Genomic DNA, 20,877 nt, shown 5'->3' on the forward strand with positions numbered 1-20,877 from the left:
ATTTGAAAACAGATAAAGTCTGAACTGAGGCTTTGTTTTTGTGGTGTTTTAAGTGCGCTCTGCTGTGTGCGTGCCTTCAAACTTCAAACCCATCTGAGCCTAAATGGAGGGAACAATTATGCATAAAAGACAATCCTATTGCTGTATCCAACACCAGGGCTTTTCACATAAAAAAAAAGATGAAACATTTGAAAACATATAATTTATGCATAATCTATAGCGCTGTGCTCAGGGGTTGAAGTCCGAAATGGCCTTTTTGGTGCAGATTTCCTTATGTTGTAGTTGCAGTACTTCAGCATCTAGCTTGCAGTACAGAAGAGGAGCGAGCGTAAAGGCAGTGATATTTTTAAAGTGGCTGGTACACTCAAATGCAACGTTTCTATTGGCTCAACAAATATCAGCAAATACACAAGTGTTTCTGTACAGTTTGTCACAGTGTGTCTGCTAACTAAATGTACAGCTGTAGTGTAGTGGACTGTAGTGAATTTACAGTAAAGCTCTGGTGCAGAGTGGCTGTGGTGTTCATGGTCAGAGTTAGGTTACATCAAGTATAGCATGAATTTGAATTTAAGCTGATGATGCTGAGAATTATTCACTGAATCCATCCTTTACACCAACTGTATACTGTCAGTGGGGGATGGAAAACAGCCAAGATAGCTTGTGAAATACTGGGTTACATCTTGTTGTATTCAGTTGTGTAAATCCATAAAGAGCAGCAGCAGCACAGCTCAGCTGATCACTGTCATGGTCTTGGGGCTTCTGTCCCGTGCTTTGTGTTTTGGGGGTTTTGAAGTTTTGTTATTGTTTCTTGTGTTCTCCTTATGTGTTCTTAGTCAGGCTTCCCAGTTGTGTTAGAGTTTTTCCTCCCCCCTTGTGTCAGTCCCCTGCATTTAAGTCTCGTCTGTGTCGTCCCTGTTTTGTTATCACTTCCTGTTTTATTCCGTGAATCACTAATCTTTGTGCTTGCTTTGAGTTTTGCTTCCTGTGTCTCACTTGTTCACCTGTGCCTCATCCTCTCCAGCTGCCTCACTCTCCCTGATTACCTCGTGTGTCTCAGTCTTCCCCTTATCCCTTGTCCGAGTCTTGTTGTCGTAGCGGCAGTGTTTTGTTCCTGCGCTCCCCGTGTCTCTAATGTTCCTTCGTTAATTTTTCCCCAGTTTAGGTTTCCTTGAGTTTTGGAACGTACCTTGTCCCATCGCTTGTGTTTCCAGCCAAGGAGGCAACGTGAAAAAAAAGAAAAAATTTAGTATACATATTATTACCAATATTATTTTATTAATATTGCTAACTGAACAAGGTTCAGTTAGCTCTGCACTAAAATAACTGGTAGAAAAAGAGCAACTTTCTTGTAGTGCTCAGATTCACCTACTGGCTATATTTCCCTGTTTTTAAAAATTATTGTTATTATTATGACAGGAAAATATTAGTTACTCTCTGGAGGGCTTTGCCTTTTATGATCCAATCCTCTCTCCCTACCCTGATAATTTCCATACACCCCCTCATGTTATTTATATCATATCAGAAGCTTAAGTAAGGTTTTGTACCTATACAGTCATGTAAAGGCAAAAAGGTCAAAAGCTCACCAGAATAAAAATAAATCCTTAATGATTCCACACTGAACAAATTATACAGACTAATACATAATTAATGCAATACAGTGGAATGCATAATGGAGACATCATTTGTTAAAGCCTGCAGGGGAATCAACAAGAACGATCCAGATGAATTTTCTGAAGCAACAAGCTTTGATCTGTGTTTGTGCTTCACGACTGGTTTCAGGCTAATTTGTTCTACTTTAATATCTTACAGGATCCATAGAAGTGCATGAAAACAGAAAAAAAGCAGTTATTGATGACATCAGCTGGAGTTTGATGAACTTTAGGGCAGAGAGAAGTTTTCCAGATTCACCGGACTTTTTCCTAAATCAATAGAAACCTGTGACCTGAGCTGCCTCTTTTCTATATTATTTCCTTTTCTGCTTTTTGATCCAGCTCGTCAAAGACTGTGAAAGCAAAACTTCACATTAATGCAGCTGTCAACAAACCACTGGTCTACAAATACCTTCTAAAAGAATGAATTTAGTCTTTGTGATCCCCAGAGAGAACCGACGTGTCAGTCCTGTTCTGTTAATGGGACACAGCGTCCAGGGGGAGGGACCTGCGCTCCCGTTAAAGACAGTTGCTATAAAGGAGCTGAAGACTAAAGATTGCACCCAGCACACTGAGACACACAGATGAAAAAAGCAGCAGAGTGTATGCGCGTGTGTGTGTGTCCCTCCATGTGAATAAAGAAACAGAAGCAATTGGGTGTAACAGTGTGAACGGGAGGCTGAGCCCAGAGCAGGGGACACGGGAGAGCAGCGAAGGAGAAGGAGGGTGAGAAAGAGTCAAAGAGAGAGAGAGACAGACAGAGGAGAGAGAGAGGAGAGACATCAGAGCGTGGAACAGGTTCTTTCTGCAGCCCTTGCACTCAGCCTCAGCCTCAGCAGACATGCCTAACTTTGCCGGCACCTGGAAGATGAAGAGGAGTGAGAATTTTGATGAACTTCTCAAAGCTTTAGGTAAGCCCTCTCTTTCCCCGCCTCTACCTCCATAGCCAGAGTTACATCCCTGCATGAGGCTGACTATCCATCATGTCCATATAGGAAAAGGCTTTTCTTGTTCTTTGGGAATGGCATGCCTGACTTCCAAAAACATCATACTGTTCGGAGAAGCTCCCTGGGAACAGGAGGCAGAGATCGGAGAGATGCTGCTGCAGGGAAATCCCTTGGCTTTACGGCAGATAAGAAACAGTGGATGCTAAATTCCACCCTAAACAGACGTGGTATTGTTACATGGGGGGGGCACAACATTATTCATGTTAAGTATTTAAGTAGGGCATGCATTAATGCCAGGGGAGGTCTCTGGAGCCCAGTGTTTTCTCTTGCCTCTGTTCTTTTTGGGGGTTTTTTTTTTTCACTCTTTTTTTCACCCTTCCTTTTCACCCTTCTTAAGCATAACTGATGGTTGTGATGGTTTAGGTTTAGACCAGAGTAACTGGGTCATTCAATTGTGTTGCAGCGTTTCGTCACGCTGGCAGCGCTGAAGCAGACAGGGCACGGCAAAGGGCCGGCTGTCTTTAGAATAATGTAGAACCCTTCAGGGAGAAGATCCACTGTGAGTGCACAGAGAGGTTCCAGGAAGTCTCCAGAACTCGTGACACCAAAATACTTTCAGTTTTAGGAGAGAAAAAAATCATCCAGGTTAAAATGGGAATATTGGTTTTAGTGTTTACAAGAACTGTGGAAAAATATAGATTAATATCAGCCTTTTCTTTTAATCTTTCCAAGTCTCTCTTTATATGGGAGTCTCTAAATTGAGGTCTTCAAAGACTGATATTCCTTTGAAAGCTCACCAAAGTAGTTCAGTACGTCTTCAGCACCCCCACCACCCCTTCTCTTATTTTGTTTTTGACATTCACAAGGCAGCACCAGCTGATTTGGTCTTAAGTCCAAGGGGGGAATCAGTCACTCCGCTAGTTTAGCATCTCATCCATTCACGAACACGTTAACATCTGCCACAGCACATGACCCGTTAGCTCTTACATAAGGGCCCGGTCAATGAGAGAGGGCTGTGATGGGCAACTAATGTGGATTCCAGTGCTGCAGGCGGCCACTTTCCGTCAACATCTTTATAATTATCTGCTGACTCCGAGGTTTCCCTACAGATGGAGTTGACCGTTACGTGCAGAGTGAACAGAGCCGATCTGTGCAACCTTGTGTCCAAAGCATGTTGTGAACGCTAAGTAGACACTTTAGACAATTGCTTATTGTCATTTCAGGAACTTATCTTTTCCAGCTGCACTGTGGGCTTGGTTTCATGACCTCGGGCTCCTTTCTAAAGGCCATATGTAACATCGGTAGTCAGGAAGGAAAACAAAAAAATCTGAAACATATGTGCAAATTAAATTCAGAGAAAATGTCATCTTTTTAGACATGAGGACAGCCTGCTTGGCTCACTGATGCTCATGCATATTTAATGCTAAGAAAACACATGGTGTGATCTCCTTGGATCATGGGTGGGGTCGAGTAAGCTGTCAAATTTGGGTTTTTAATCCTGGGTGTTAACACAGCGGTTTTGGGATAGGATGATCTAAACTAATTAGGGATTTGTAAATGAAACACGATGTTGTCATAAAGTCATAAACTGTCTATGAATTGAACTGTAAATCGCCTGTTGGTAGGAAAGGGCACAGAGACATAAAAAAGCCAGGATTTTGGCAGGACATAAGGCCAGATGGCCTTGCGGACTCAAACCAGGCATGCCAAAGACTTGTCACACGCCCGGGTTGAGCCACGTGCAGGATCACCACTTTTGCAACCATCAAACAAAAGGAGAAAGTCAACACAACGTCCTCGAGAGTTTGCTTCCTTTCCTCCCAGACATGGCTGGATAATCCCTCACAGTGATTTCAGTGCCAAAGATTCCACAGATTTCTCCCAGTTTTGTGAAATAGTTGAGGTCTCTGTCAGCGCCACAGAGCATTTATTGTGTTTTCACTCAGGAACAAATACATTGCTGTCATTCTTGGTTAAAATTCAAGCTTGTTTGGATGCAAACCCAAACCAATACGAGGAGACCTGCAGCCAGCTTGTCTCACTATATTTAATGTTGTAAGCTGATAGAAACTGACGTGCAAGCATGGAGAAAACTATATCTGGGTAGAATTGAGGGTAAACTGGAAGTTGTTTTCCCCCTTCCTTTTGTCACATACAAATGTGGCCATTTCTGACTTATGATCGTATTTTCTTTTTAACTAATCTGTCTTTTGTAGGTACAGTTTTTTTTTCAAGAGTGTACTAAGATATTTATGCCTCTTGTTGGCCTGTCCTTGTGACCAGAAAGAAGCAAAACATTGCCTTTTTCTTTTTCTTTCCTCTCTTCCATTGTCCTGTCTCTCTTCCCTCAGCAGCAGATGGCTGCCCCTCCCTGAGCCTGGTTCTGCTGGAGGTTTCCTCCTGTTAAAAGAGGGTTTTTCCTTCCCACCGTCGCCAAGTGGGGGTCACAGGGGGTCGTTTTGACTGTTGGGTTTTCTCTGTATTATTGTAGGGTCTTTACCTTACAATATAAAGTGCCTTGAGGCGACTGTTTGTTGTGATTTAGTGCTATATAAATAAAATTGAATTGAATCAAACTTTAATGAACACAGTTTAAATAATAAGCTAAGCACATCAATATGTTGTAAATCTCCCTGTCCACGGTGGGCTCACACACATGGCAGTTCTTCATGTTGCTGCTACTGGACCTACAAGAGAATTTAGATCAGAGACACCTCCTGATCTTCTTAATGGCATCTGGGATGAAAAGCTCAGAATCAGAGCTGATGTCCTGCACATGAGTAACACTAAGTTCTCTTGGCCCTGGTTGCACCACATTGGCAGCCATGTGGGGTTGCTCATTCCTTGGGCAAGGAGGTCATCCAGTCTCACCATTTCTGACATCCATATTTCTCCCCTTGATGGCTGCTGATGGGCGTGTTTTGGAGTTGAATGATGGTCAGTCTCATGCCATCTTCAACCTCACTGTCAGGTCAGACTTCAGACTATCCTACAGCCCAAGAGTAAAATAAGTTGGAAATGAGCAATAATGGGTTCACTTAATGAACAGCAACCTCTGAAACTATAAAGCAGTAAATAACCCAACAATAATAATGAGATTGACCTTTGTTTTTCCCGCTTGTTGGCCTGGTTTGGGTCGTGTCCAATCAGGTGTGAACGCCATGCTGAGGAAGGTGGCCGTGGCAGCGGCCTCCAACCCTCATGTCGAGATCCGTCAGGACGGGGAGCAGTTCTACATCAAAACCTCCACCAGTGTGCGCACCACCGAAATCAACTTCCGCATCGGTGAAGAGTTTAATGAGGAGACGGTGGATGGACGAAAATGCAAGGTAAAATTGCTGAGCGGGTTTCACTGGATCAAAAAATATATATAGCGGTAAACTTCAAGTGGCAAAATTAAGTTAAATGTAGTGCAGAATAAAGAGTAAAACTAACAGCTAAAGAAAGCTTGCCTTTGTGTTCACTAGATATTATTTTTGGCTTAGTTTAGTTTTTTATTGGCATATTTTTATGCCATCATGACAAGCTCAAGTTTGTTTCTCAGGCTCTTGAAGCTTGTTTATTTAAAAAATCCATTGGAAAAAATTCAGCAGCAATGCCTCTTTCAGAAAGCACAAATACTTAAAACCCTCCAAAAACCTTGTTGTGAGAAGTTAATGGAGAAATTTTTTCTTTCTACTGTCTACAGCCACCAAAAGGAAGGTGTCCCTTTATATCGTGTCCCTAGCATGAGCCTCTTGAGATGCACATAATGAGATGCACGTGTCCTTTTTTAAAATTTTAAATTGGTGTTAGTTTAAGTGTCGGGGTCAGGGTGTGGTGGGCATGATTCAAATCACTTCACTCTGATCTCTGAACTGCTAACAAAATGTCTGAGAGTTAATCAAAGCTGGGTTGAGCCTTTTATACAGATCAAGTTAAGAGTTTGTGTTAATACTGATGTGTGTGGAGTCTTGGCCTCTATAATGAGGTCTTCAGTCGGCATCCCCACAGCATGGGTATTGTATTTATTTAATGAAAAGCTGTGAAATATACACACAATTATGCATTCTTTTCTTTTCTTTTTCAGCTACATTTGTTTTTACCTCAACATTTGACTGGCATTAAACTGTGGTTGACATAATTCAAATATCTACAGATGTCGCATTTGATCAACTATATGCTTTATTCTGTTTACATTATTTGTACTTCTGGTGATTCTTTCTGTATTCAAGGCCTTCAAAGCTGTTTCAGTGCTATTGTTTCAAGGGCTGAATGAGAAAGTCCCATTTATTGGTATCACGCTCACGTCTGAGAATAACGGCAGCTTGGCGAGAGTTTCTTTCTGAACCTCTTCAGTCCCTGAGGGGGGACTCTTTCATCCTCAAAAGCAACTAAAGCTCTGACACAGGCACTCACACACACACATATATGCTATATATATATATATATATATATATATATATATATATATATATATATATATATATATATATATATATATATTATTAGATTTAATAACAGATCCCGCTAAATCAACAACCACTTAGTGTAATTCAGAATTACAACAATCTGAAAATGTAGACATCCTGAAAGAGCAGCTGTATTCTGCTGCTTGTAATGACAGAGAACTGGTCTCCTAGAGACATTTCCCGATATGATCTGAACAATGATGCCTTTACATCATCTATGAAGTAAATGCGGAGGATACACAATTAGATAAAGAGGAAGAGGGGGATCGATTAAGCCTGATAAGGCACATGTGAAAACAGATTTTTATGACCTTTTCGAAGCTGAGCTCCACCTGTGTCTGTGCGTCAAGGAATCAAATGATCTCATATGATCGGCTGCACTCATCTACAGATTACCTAATTGAAAATTAATTGCTTTACTTACCATTTCCTGACATTACAGGGATAATGTCAATGCATTGTAAGCGGAGGCCTTGAGCTTTTTCTTCTTTATGTTTGTTACTGTGTGTGTGTGAAAGAAGGAAGAAAAGGGAACTTGAAGCATTTAAGCATTTAAGCATTTGCATCTGCAAATGCACACATATGACAAAAGTGCATAAAGGGATCAGTTAAACATAATGTTAAATATACAGTTTAAGGCCTGATTTAGACTTATGCAGTGAATCTTTGTAGAACCTACGATGTAACCTATGTAAGTGGTTGACGTTTACGTTTTCCCGGTGTTTTACACGTGGTCCCAGCTGATAGAAATAAGTTTAATATCAACAGATGGCTCAGCTGCCCACAATTACTGCACATCTGCAAACTGCTTTGCGACCCACCTCCTCCTTTCATGCTGTTTCTGACTTCTGCTGTCACTGATGCCTGGTCTGTTCTGTATAGGGGGATCTTGCTGGTGATCTGGAGGTCGCAGACTGATCCATGCATAATATAATATAATATAATATAATATAATATAATATAATATAATATAATATAATATAATATAATATAATATAATATAATATAATATAATATAATATAATACAATACAATACAATACAATACAATACAATACAATACAATACAATACAATACAATACAATACAATAACTCTTCTTGTCCTTTTTGGGCTTATAATAAATATCAAAACTATTCAGTGTAACAGGGAGAGTATTTTAAGATCTTGCTGATAGAAAATGTGCCATTTGTGAAAAACCCATAAAGTCTCGATTTGAGATGAGTTGAAGTGTTTTGAGGACATTAACATACAGCTTAACACGACTAAATGTTTTTTTCACACACATGCAGATTTGCAACCAGTATTTTATAAGGAAGACAGTCACTCTTACGTTTCTTTGTGTTCAACAAGAATATAGAGCGACACAGCAGAAATCCTGCAGCTAGGAGGGATTTGGTATCTGGCAGTAAACTGTCACCCTGCTATAAGAGCCAGGAAAAAAAGTAAGTTTGGAATAAGAGAGAGCTGTGCTGCAGTATATTCACCCACGTGAATAAAGTATTGCAGTGCAGAGAGTTACATAACAGATGCGAGATGGAGAATCTTGTCTACCTTCTCTAGCCTATACATGAATTTGGAGATGAATCATATTTTTTAAAACATTTTGAAAAGCTCTTGATAAGATCCTGTCATATATTCAAACTTTTAGCTCCTCTGTTTTTGAGACAACTTTCCTCGAATTGGCTGCCCTTCTTAGAAGTTTTAAACCATATTAGGAATACTGATGCCCTTTAACATCATACAGAGCCACGAGTAGAAACTAAAGCTTTAGAGGAGTCTAAAGTCTAATCTTTTGGCTCACGGGGATTACTTGCACTGTACATACACTGAACTGAACTGTTTGAAATTCTGTTCATGATAATATTCGCAGCCACTGCAAGACTTATAAAAAAAAATGAGCATAACACATGACATGCCTTCATCAATGAGGGACTGAAGTAGCTTAGAAATCTCTTTTTGTTAGGATTGACCATCGTTCAGGTTCAGTAGCGTCTTTCACAGTTTTCAGGCTGCTTCTAATTATCCTGTATTATATCATTTCCCTGCCAGGTTTCTCTTCCAAAAGGCCAGACAGCTGTCTGGTTCCATTTTCAAATCCGTAATGGAAAAGTTAACATCCTGAAAAATTCCTGGGCAACAGGACACAGTGATATTCATGTTTGTGGAGAAGAAATCCTGCACACGGAAAGGAAAAATGTGTAATTGCATGTATGCGCTAAATTAAATCATTACAATTCAGCCAAAAGCCTGAGAAATTGGAGATAGGGTGTGTATTAATCATAAACCACAGTGTATTTCTCTGTCTGTATCACTGCAGATAATATATGAATGCTTTAGCTGCACTCACCAGATTACATGTGACACACAGACTTCTTGTCTTTAGCTTTCATTTTATGGTTTGAGCTACATGTTGCAGTCCGGGGAGCAGACATAACCCATTTCAGATCCCAGGAGACAGCGTGGCTCCTTCTGTCTGAGCCCTGGGGCAAGGCTAGACGGCGCTCAGTGTCTCTGCTAGGAAGCCGACAAGTCAAGTTGCCATCACACATTTCTCACCTCCAGTTGCTTGGCTTAGTGCATCAGCGTCACAGCATTTGCAGGCAAAATGCTTTTTGAATTACAGTTAAAAGGTAAAAGGCAGAGGTGAGCATGACTCTGGATTTGAATGTAAAAATGTCTGCAAATTCAATTGGCTGTCAGCTTTTATCAGAACAGAAAGGGGTTTGCATTCATTGCGTTTGGCTTAATCAAACTTTTATTATAGTATGTCGTGTAGCTTTTGAACACTTCTGCCTCATAGGCGCTAGAGTGTGAGGAATATGCACATGCAAAACAAGCCTTTCTTTGTCCAGCCTTTAAATTAAAATATAAATAATCATTAAAAACTGCTCTTGTGTTTCTCTTCTGAGAGCAAAGAGCACCTGAAACAAGTGAAAAAAAGAGGAGATGGTTGCAGAACAGTTGGACAATTTTACAGAGGAACAAAGTGACAACAACCTCAGTGTTGGACGGAGTTCAGCCACTAATTAATGGTTATGCAAACAGTGCTGAACAAGGACCAGACACTCACGGGCAGCTGATATTTAAAACATTATTTACCGTAGATGTTATCATGGTATCAGTTGCTACAGAGAATTTTTTAGCAGCTGCCTATTTACAGATCTAAGACACTCCAATTTATTCATGTAAATGGGAATTCTTCTTAACACACTAAAGTTAATTACGGAATTCCACAGGGTCCCTTAGGCAGTATTATCAGAAGACATTGCATATGTTTTCATTGTTATGCAGATGATACCCAGCTTTATCTATCCATGAAGCCAGATGATACACATCAATTAGTTAAACTGCAGGAATGTCTTCATTTCCTGCTTCTAAATTCAGATAAAACTGAGATTATTGTACTCGGCCCTACAAAACTTAGAAACATGGTGTCTAACCAGATACTTACTTTCCTTGGCCTCCAGTAAGGCATCTTGGAGTCATTTTTGACCAGGATATGTCCTTTGGTGCACATATTAAACAAATATGTAGGACTGCTTTTTTGCATTTGCACAATATTTTTAAAATTAGAAACATCCTTTCTCAGAGTGACGCTGAAAAGCTAATTCATGCACTTATTACTTCCAGGCTGGACTATTGTAATTCATTATTATCAGGTTGTCCTAAAAGCTCCCTGAAAAGCCTTCAGCTGATTCAAAATGCTGCATCTAGAGTACTGACAGGGACTAGAAAGAGAGAGCAGATTTCTCCCATATTGGCTTCAATTCATTGGCTCCCTGTTAAATCCAGAAATTTATTTAAAATCCTTCTTCTCACAAACAAGGTCTTGAATAATCAGGCCCCATTTTATTTTAAAGACCTCATAGCACTTAACACAGCCCTTCGCTCTCAGACTGCTGGCTTACTTGTGGTTCCTCAGATACTTAAGAGTAGAATGGGAGGCAGAGCCTTCAGCTTTCAGGCCCCTCTTCTGTGGAACCAGCTGCCAGCTTGGATTCAGGAGACAGACACCCTCTCTATTTTTAAGATTAGGCTGAAAACTTTCCTTTTTGATAAAGTTTATAGTTAGGGCTGGATCAGGCGAACCTGAACCCTCCCTTAGTTATGCTGCAATAGGCCTAGTATTTCTTCTTCACTCACCTCTTTTCACTCTCTCTGTGTTTTACACCAACTCTGCATTTAATCGTTAGTTATTATTACTCTCTGGCGTTCTTCCATAGCATGTCTTTTCTTCTGTCTCCCTCCCCTCATCTCTAACTGGTTGGAGCAGATGGTGTCCTGTTAAAAGGGAGTTTTTCCTTCCCGCTGTTGCCAAGTGCTTGCTCATAGGGGTTGCTTGATTGTTGGAGTTTTCTCTGTATTATTGTATGGCCTTTACCTTACAATATAAAGTGCCTTGAGAAGACTGTTGTTGTGATTTGGGGATTGATAAATTAAACTGCATTTCATTTTATTTCCAATATGCACCCAATCTTATACATATTTCACACTTACTCTTGAGAAACCTGTCTGTGTATTAAACACTTAAATGGACCATTATTACCACCAACCTCTCTGCCATTTATTCCTGGCAGGGTTTTACTGCCCTTTTTGGCTCACAATAGCTGGTCAACTGAGATTAACAAGCCTTTAAATCAAAACAGTAAAGTTGTAGGGAGCTGAAAGGTGCTAAAATACACCACAGAGTCACTGTTTCATTTAAAACACAATAAAACAATTAACTCAATGATTTTAATCATTTTAAACTGATCTGAGCTGCACATTTCAAGGTAAAGCTGAAGTGTTAGTGGTTGGCAGCAAGCCTGCTGTACCCATGTGCGGCGATTATTACACAAGACTAGAGCAAAACCTGCAGGCGGCAGTACCCACTGACCCTGGCACATGTGCCACAGGGGCGAGCAGGAGAGTATGAGTGTTGGCGTGGTTTCAGGTGGAGCAGGTTGGCAGAGGAGCCCTAAGTTGGTTTTAGCCCGAGGCTTCGCTGCTCCAGTGGTTAAGAGGATTATACACTGATCTGTGCCTTGTGAAGAGCAGAGGGCCGATTAATGCCACCGCAAGGTTAAAAAGCTCTGGTTAATCTGTGTGAGTGCGGTGGGCTCAGATGGCCCCTTCCCACTTCCAGGGTAGTAACTGATAAGGAGTTTCATGTCAGCGGCAGAGGTGACAGTGAAAGTGTAAGGAGATGACCTTTATTGGAGAGGCAGGTGATATTGTGCCTGCTCTGGTGGTTTTTGCATTTGGTAATATAAAACATCATCTGTGGTGCTGCATTTTGTCATTTGAGCCCAACATTGCAAAGAGCAGCTCTTCTGGGGACTTATAGTCTATAAAGACAGACTTTTACCTATGGGGTTACACAGAAAGCCATGAGCACACAGGTTCCATGAATTGCTGCAGTCATAATATCCACTTAAAGTTCTTGAAAAATTCTGACACAGTGAAAGTGATTATGTTGATGGAGGTAATACTTATCTATAATCCTTTCATGAAGACCACCAGCCTTTTAGAGTTCGGTGTAAATGGATACCAGTGGGGCTGAAGTTCAAATGTGATTTTCTTGCTTCTGACAGTGAGTCATTTCACAGAGCGGCAGGAACAGGCCTGAGGCGAGTGACAGGCACATCAAAATTCAGTGCTTCACACCGTGCCAGACAGGAGATTTTTTTTTTTTGTGGTCATTTTCTATTGTCTTTGTCATTCATTGTGCTCTCCCCATTACTTTATGTCCACAGGTAATAGTCTTTATGAAACAAAAGAAGGTTTACTTTCCAAATTCTCACACAAATAAACAGCCATTATATGTTTTTTGCAGCTACTTTGATGGCAAAAAAAGGTATAACTTCTTACATCGCCATAACTTGGTTTTGTCCATATTAATACATCCACACTACTCTAAAGTTTTAGCCCTTAAACCTTTAAAACTTTTAGAAACATAACTGACCCAGTTTTATTTTGAAAACTCTGGGACTGTATTTTTGTCTGAATAGGCAGAATGTTCAGAGCTTATGGGGAATTTTTTTCAATGATAATAAATATTTGAGGATAAATATTAAATATTAGCAGACCCCTTTATTGCATGGCAGCTCTGCTGATGATGGTATGCATGTGTGTGAAAAATAAACACACTGTAAAACCAGCTAACGATAAAAATCGCTTTGTAAGTGCAGACCATTTATCCTTTAGTCCAGAAAGAAAGAAAGAAAGAAAATGATGCAGTACTTAGGTTTACACTGAGATATTCATTCAAGGACACTAAATTAAGTTACTGGATTTTAATAATCAACAGTATTTTTTCTTCTCTGTCTTCCCCTTTAATGTGTATACATTTGCATATTTTAATGGATCTTTAATAAAATTATCATGGGATAATGGAAAATATGCCCCCAAAAGTTATTCTGAAACAATGAAAAAAATTGGCAAGACACATATTAGATGAACGAAATGGTCAATGACCATTCATCTGTGATTTTTTATTTTTATTTTTTTTGAGATCTGTGATCTTTTTTGTAGCACTCAGATTTAAATGGTTATTCAAAAAAAGTGGCACTTCTGCCCTGTCCTTACCACCCAGATGCACCTTTTGTACCTTGGTAGCTGCTGCAAAGAATAAACACTGCTGCTAGAGCGACAATGTGATCAAACTGCAAACTGTAGGAAGTGATGAGAGAAAGCTGAGTGTTATTTTAGGCTCTGAAAGAAATCTCAAAAAAATCCAGCATAAAACTTTAAACCGAGCAGGAAATGAGATGTTTTCCCCCACTTCCCAGCATACTGTTTGCATCTGGTAAGACATGAGAGATGAAAGGCAAAGGAAAGACGGGAGATTTTCTGATAAGTAAAACACTACAGAAAACAGAGGAAAAGGTGAAACACATGCTGTGGACAAAGTGAATTTGTCTTGGTCACAAATGTGTTTACATAAGCATGAAAATTTATCTGAGACTGTGAAAAAATCCTTCCATATCAGAGCTGAGACTGACACTCAGGTACCTCTATGGGTTATGCAAAAGAAAGAATGAAAAACAGAGAGCGAAATAAAAAGCTAATGAAAGAGTAAAAGAACGAAAGATTGAAAGAAAGTGCGAAATAGAGTAAAGAAAAAGAAAAGAGTGAAAAAATGAAAGGGCCAAAGAAATGAAGAAAAAGAGAAAGAGCAAAAAACTTGAAACAAGGTGCATTAAAAAAAAGAGCTAAGAAAAGAAAGTAAAAAAAAAGAGTGAAAGAACCAACAAGAGAGCATGAAAGAGGGAAGAACTGAGTGGAAGAAAGTGAAAAAGAGTGAAGAAAAACGCAAAAATGAAAGAAAAAAATTAGTGAAGGAAAAAGTGAAGAAAAAGGGCAAAAACAAAAAGCAAAAGAAAGTGAAGAAAAGACTTTCAAAGAGCAAAAAAGTGAAGACAAGAGTAAAAACTGTGAAAAACTAAGAATGAGCAAAAGAAAGAAAGCAGCAGACAATCTTTCCGCAGGGTCTCAACATTTGACAACACCCAACTTTGAATTTGAACCATTACTTCTTATGTCAGCAGCGCAGCTGTAGTATGTGACTGTACGCGATGTTTGGTAGAATCTATCCACAGATATAAACCTATGAAGACCTTAAAAAGGACTCAAACTGTCTTTGTGGTATAGATCCCACTACAGGAAATCTCTCCAAGACTTTCCATTGACACACACAGAGTCACAAGGTGAAAACTGTACCAGCCTCGCTGTCATGGCTGATAAATTGAAGGAATGCTGGAAGAAAGCCCTGCTGTTCTTCAGCCTGGCAAAGACTGTGGACGGCAGCCCGCAGGGATCTGTGCTGGCTTTGGCTACCTTTGATATGTTGATTAACATTTGCCTCTGAGAAACCGAGACTACCGCTGAATTCAAATCAGAGCACTGGTGCTCTTTTTTAAAATTACAAAATAGCACAAATTATCAAACAAATGATCCTGCAAGGGACACAAATATGTCACTATATGAGAAATTATTAAAAAACAAAAACAAAAAAAAGATATTGCAAGGCTGGCCAGATTTTTACTTTGTTTTATTTAAATGTTGTCTTGGATAATGCTGCGACAGTTCCAGGCTTTGGAGTGAGATCACTTGGTTAATTTGTTACAATGTAATGAAAAATGAGGCTGTACAGAGAAGGAGCAAATCAGAGTCAGACAACAATGAGACAAATAATCTAATATTTTTATTTAGGTATTGAGTGAGAAATTTGGGGAAGTTTGATTAAAGAATGCATTAGAGAAATAAAATGAGGTGTTATAGTAGAGATGGTGGTACACTGAGTTTCTAGTCTTTGTGCTAAACTGCATACCTTACAGCTTAACTCCATTAAACCAGCAGATATGTCAATGATACAAATTTTTTACAGTGTAATTTAACAGAATTTTTCCTTTAAATTTTAGAGAATTTTCTTGTAATTTTTAAATACATGAAATAGCAATAAAATTTAATAAAGAGTTTTTCTTAAAGAGTATAATTTAATGTCTCAGCTTCCTGAAATCCTGCATTTCTTTCAAATGACGACTTCTCAGACGTTCTGTTGTGTAGAAGTCTGTGAGACAATGTCCCTTCTGCTCCCTTCATTTATGAAATGTGAATAAAGATTTTCCTTATGTATTTATGGTTTCAGGTGTTAGTTTCAAATCTTGTTCAATGCAGCTCATTTTTTAACTTATGCTCTCATTTAGAATAAAATAGATGATCGTGAGGCAGCTATGATTATGAGTAATATAACTTAACATAACTTGCAGACATGCATTATGAGTATAATTTGAAAAAGCGCTGTTTGGGAAGTGATCTCATTGCACCTCCTGAAACAGTGTAAAAGGGTTACATGAATATATATCTTCCAGACAATCACGCTGACCCTCCTGCCTTTTCGTCCTTCTCTTCCCAGAGCCTCGCCACCTGGGAGTCAGAGAACAAAATTCATTGTCAGCAGACTCTGGTGGATGGTGACGGCCCCAAGACCTACTGGACCCGAGAGCTGAATGGAGATGAGCTCATACTGGTGAGCGCACACCAATAAGTCATCTTCTCACCGAAAGCCTCCTGACAGATTACAGCTGCTGCTGCTTAGAAGAAAAAAAGAAAGCCCTCTTCTTGCACAAAAGCAGAAAAGGCTGGGCTAAATGAAGAGAAAGACAAAGAAGTTAGGAACGCTCGTAGCAAAATGTTACTTTAAGCAGACAGAGAGCAGGATCTGTATGGTTTGTCTGTTTCGTGGCCTGTTCTCATGGAGACCCAGAAGACATCAGATGCATTAAGATGTGCCTCTCGAGCAGCTAGTGTACTCCGTTTGAGAAATGGTTAATAAAACGAGGCAGTGAGTGTATGAAGTCACCCTGGAGATTCATCCATAAAGGAAATGAGAGAGGCTGTTTCCCAAGGAGGCAAGCTTTCATCTACCCCACAGAGAGATGTGAAAAGAGAACAAGAGGGGCTGCTACGCTGACATTGCAGTAATACCCCCTGTATTTAGCCAGATTAATATGGGCAGGAGTCAATGGGTCTTAAGCCCCTCAAATGATGTGCAGGGGAGCAGAGCAACGCGCTGGACGAGCGGTTCTCAGGGACTCAACAGCTTTCTCTTCTCAGTGTTCAGCGCTCCCACACTCAGCTCTGTTGTTCTTATAAAATGAATGTCCAAAAAGCAAAAGCTTGAAACAATATGGAAGGTTCAGATGACGAAAAGGTCATCACAGAATGTTTGCATAGCTTTATGTTACAGGCCAGAATCAAGCACTAGTAAGAAGAGGAGAAACAGCTTTAATCAAACCCTCAGCGTCTAAATTGCATTTTGCTGGAAGCTCCTCATTGCTTGGACTGACGAGCTGAGAAGGCAGAATATATGAATTCTTCTTGAGGTGATAAAAGCAAAATGTGTTACAGCGCTTGCCCCTCTGGTGACACGTTGTCCCTGCTGCCCTGGAGGAGCTGAGGCTTTCACACACTCATGGAGAGGGAGCTTGCTGAGCTGTGACAGCAGCTGCGTGTTTCTCAGCTCTATTTCTCAGCTCTTCTCACCTCGCATGTCCTCGCATGCTGCTATGCAATCATAGTAGCTCGGCGCCACATTTGTCCATCCTACTGTAGAGCTTAAAGATAGATTCATACTATGAAATTGCCTCTCAGTGTATCTTGCCATCAATCACCTTAAAGAACTGTCCTACTAGGAGTGAAAAAAGAAAAGAAATTCAAAGCACAATGAGTGAAACTGTAGCTCCCTCTCTTAGAAATGTACTTCTGCCAGAGCCATTTTCATTAAAAAAAAAACAATAGTTCAGTCTGCACTAACTTCTTTTTTGTGGTATGGCTATGTTCTGGGACTTCCTTCTTCACGTCTTCACATGCAGTGAGACCTAAAACAGCAAGACACCCCCCGCCCCTCTGCTCCCAGAACAGAGCAGGAATCTATCACAGTGGGCATGACATAATTCAGGTCAGAAATAGCATGAATAGCATAAAAAGGAGTAGGTGGAGTTGATGAGGGGTGCAAAGTGGCTTGCAGAGGTAGCAGCAACTGTACACAGGCTGAGCCACTTAAACAGCACAGGAGATCTGACAGGATAGGACTCACAGAAGGGTGTCCGCTGAGCCATCGGCTGATCTACCAAGATGACGGCTAACTTTGTCTCCATATTTAAAATTTTTGCATAAACTCCAGACTGTTTATCTCCTTAATTTGTCATGAGAGAGCAAAGACGCTGAGCGAGGATACAAATGCAGGACAAAAGAAGTGAACAAAAAGTACTTGTGGCTGTTGCAAAGTCCAAAAGGGAACACAAAACAGGAATACGAGTTTTAACAGGAGAGCAGGGAAGCACAAATAGACGACCTGAAAAAAAGGGAAAGACAAGCCTATATACACAAGCAGAGGGCTACTTAAAAAACAAGACATGTAGGAACAAGGCATGTGTGAAGCTACTAAGGCGGGGCAGACAGTCACAAAGGATGTACAGGAGACACAAGGAAAAGCAGTTATTACAATAAGATAGAAATGGAAAACCAGGGGGACAGGGAACACCAGGAAAACAAGACAAGAAACACAATATTCAACAAACTAATGAGAACCTGGGACCATGACAGAAACAGACCAAACACTCTATGAATCGGTGAATGTAATTAATATTCTTTTATACTCCTGAATTGAAACTGAAAGCTTGACTGTTTTACTTCAAAATCACTGGGGAAATGTACAGAATGATACAGCTTATCCAAATACTTACTTTACCTTTACATCTAAAACACAAAGCCTTTTTGAACTGCTCCTCTAAATGAAACAAAACATCCTGATATCATTTAGGAAACTATATCAGCTCAAATTCACAGCACAGCTAAGATATGCATTAAAATACAAAAACACTGACAAATAAAAGAAAATCTTTTCTAATTTTTCAGCATGTGATGAAGCAGCACTGAGATCCTGGAAGATTTCAAGCATCTCTAAAAAAAAAAAAAAAAAAAAAGAAAGAAAGAAAAGGGCTAGGGATCACAAAGCAAAGATCTGACTGTGGCACTTAACTGGGGCACATTTCCATATGATTTGCATGATCCGTTTAATTGGTTTAGTCTGAAAATACTTGAGGGATGAAGTTGTGTGGACGTCTTTTCGCAGCTGCATCATCCTGAAGTGAAATCAGAGAGCAGAAGACTGGGCTCGAGCCTGTGCATAAATCAGTCATTAAGAAGTTTCCTTTGGTTTCGTCATCAGCAGTGTGAGGTAGACCCAGACTGATGAGCGTAAATTTGACTCTGATGTAGTGACACGTACATGACTGTTAAAAGGATTTCCTCAACATTTTAGGATTAGTTTATTTTTTTAGTGTGAAGCCAAAATCTCAAAGTGTGTAAAAAAGCCCCCATAATCCTATTCTCTTTATACCATCATACCCCAACAATGCAGATTGTGGCTTGGTTCAAAATTCAAAGCAAGAATATTTCCTACGGAGAAAGTAAGTGGATTCTTAAAGCCTTTGAAAGAATCTATCGCTTTGAATATCAATGCATAAAAGGGCAAAAATTAAAGGACATGTGCTGCAGCCCTGAGTGTAACGTGTTGCTCTTGACTTCTGCTCCTCCACAGAATAAAATATATTTGCATATGCACACTTCATTTTGCGTTACTTTGCAACTGAATCCTGTGCCTCAGCGTGGCTACCATATTGTTGCAGGGTAGCTACATCTCCTAATGCATGCTTTTTGAGGTGGCCAATCTGTCCAAATTCATTTAATTTTAATTCATTGCATTTTTAAACAGTTGCTTAAATGGTGTGAGAGAACGCTTTGATTTTAACTCTTGGTCCCACCTGTGCCGCTCCATTTAAAACAATCCTGGAAATGCCCCTGTATATGCTGCATAAATTTATAACCTTAGAGTTTAGACATGAAAACAAAGCAGCAGTTAGAAAATGAAATGAAATAATAATAAACAGAGGATGCATTCAGAAGCAGACCTAAGCTATTTCCAAATGAGCCCATTCCACTTCAACAGTAAGACAAGTACAGAGAACACATCAGTATTTCTCATGTGAGACGCAAAACTTGCTTTAACTTTGGGGGAAACAGTTTATGACCATCAGTCATGGGAGATTGGTTCAGAAACATATTTTCTGCTATTTTAGTGGTCCAGCATGTCAACACAAACTATTTTGCGGTGTCCATGACTGTGTGTAAAGGCAAAAAAAAAAAAAGTTCACATTGCATCAAGTTTTTGCTTTTATTCCCTCAGTTTGCTTAGAAAAGCGGATAAAGTCACATGCTTTCAGAGAGATTGTTTTTTGTGCGCTTATTTGTGCACACACAAAGTGAAAAAGTTGAAGTGCGTTAGGCGAATGTGCTTGTTGGATTCATAATGTGCCAAAAAAGTGCAAGCTACCTTTAAAGTTGTGGGCATTTCAAGTTTCAGATAGTGAAAGACTTTTAGGAAGGTTTTCTGATGCAACGGTTTGTTGAAGCAACACAGCACACAGTTTTAAAATGTGAAAATTACTAATCACTATCAGATGGCTGAAATGATCTTTTTGTCTCCTCTAGATTTTTGGGGCGGATGATGTAGTGTGCACAAGGATTTATGTCCGGGAGTGACGTGGTGCAACCTTCATCAGACCGAGGCAGACGCCCATTTGGGCCACAGCTCATTTAAACCCAACAACAATCTGTCATGCTAAAATGCTAACACATTTCTGAAGTATCCTGTGTTATCTCTAAGTATAAGCCTGCATAGTATCCAATAGCAATGTCCCTGTAATCTGGTTATTGGTAGTGAGTATTGTGTCTGCAGTACAGTAGCTGGGTATCTTCATATCCATACATACAATCCTGGTGTCAGCTGTTTATGTAGAATTTAGTCATCAGTTGCATCAATTAAATGTTCATGTTCAATGAGAAGACACAATAAAAATGGAACAAATGGTGTCTGGGCTCATTTCTTCTACTTCTACCATGCATGGACAAAAGTACAGTTCAGTGCAGTGCTTACATGTTGTTGATTAAGTAAGTAAGCCAAGAAAAATAAGTAAACTACATTAAACTACATCTTTAGTGTTACAGAGTTTCATCATAGAGTTTTTTCCATTTGGTTTTCTTCACTTGGGAGGGTTACAGCATCAGACATCTTAAGACAATTTAGTGTAAGATAAAGACCGTATGAAATTAGAGAGAGAACCCCAGCAATCAGACGATCCCGTAAGGAAGTGCATGACAACAATGGTGAAGAAGAACTCTCCAACACGGAGGGAAAGGCTATGCAACAGTGGCATATAAACATACTGTGAGTGAAAGAACACAGCAGTGGACAAGAAGTGCTCAGTTCATCATGGGCAGCCCCC

The 20,877-nt window shown here is 39.9% G+C and overlaps 1 protein-coding gene across 1 annotated transcript; it reads left to right on the forward strand.

The window, feature by feature from the left end:
- Nucleotides 1–2,204: 2,204 nt before the first annotated feature.
- Nucleotides 2,205–20,464, forward strand: crabp1a (cellular retinoic acid binding protein 1a). Its single transcript, XM_030731369.1, has 4 exons — nt 2,205–2,560; nt 5,747–5,925; nt 15,945–16,058; nt 20,084–20,464. The coding sequence occupies exons 1-4, from the start codon at nt 2,491–2,493 to the stop codon at nt 20,132–20,134; spliced, it is 414 nt and encodes a 137-aa protein (XP_030587229.1). The 5' UTR covers nt 2,205–2,490; the 3' UTR covers nt 20,135–20,464.
- The last annotated feature ends 413 nt before the right edge of the window (nt 20,465–20,877 follow it).

This window comes from Archocentrus centrarchus, chromosome 6 (genome assembly GCF_007364275.1).
Source record: "Archocentrus centrarchus isolate MPI-CPG fArcCen1 chromosome 6, fArcCen1, whole genome shotgun sequence".
NCBI lineage: Eukaryota > Metazoa > Chordata > Actinopteri > Cichliformes > Cichlidae > Archocentrus > Archocentrus centrarchus.

Excerpts from the sequence above, each read along its gene's own strand:
- crabp1a (XM_030731369.1), top strand. The coding sequence starts at position 2,491 with ATGCCTAACTTTGCCGGCACCTGGAAGATGAAGAGGAGTGAGAATTTT. Across the intron at positions 2,561-5,746 it reads TGAACTTCTCAAAGCTTTAG|GTGTGAACGCCATGCTGAGG; the intron begins GTAAGCCCTCTC and ends GTGTCCAATCAG. Across the intron at positions 5,926-15,944 it reads TGGATGGACGAAAATGCAAG|AGCCTCGCCACCTGGGAGTC; the intron begins GTAAAATTGCTG and ends TTCTCTTCCCAG.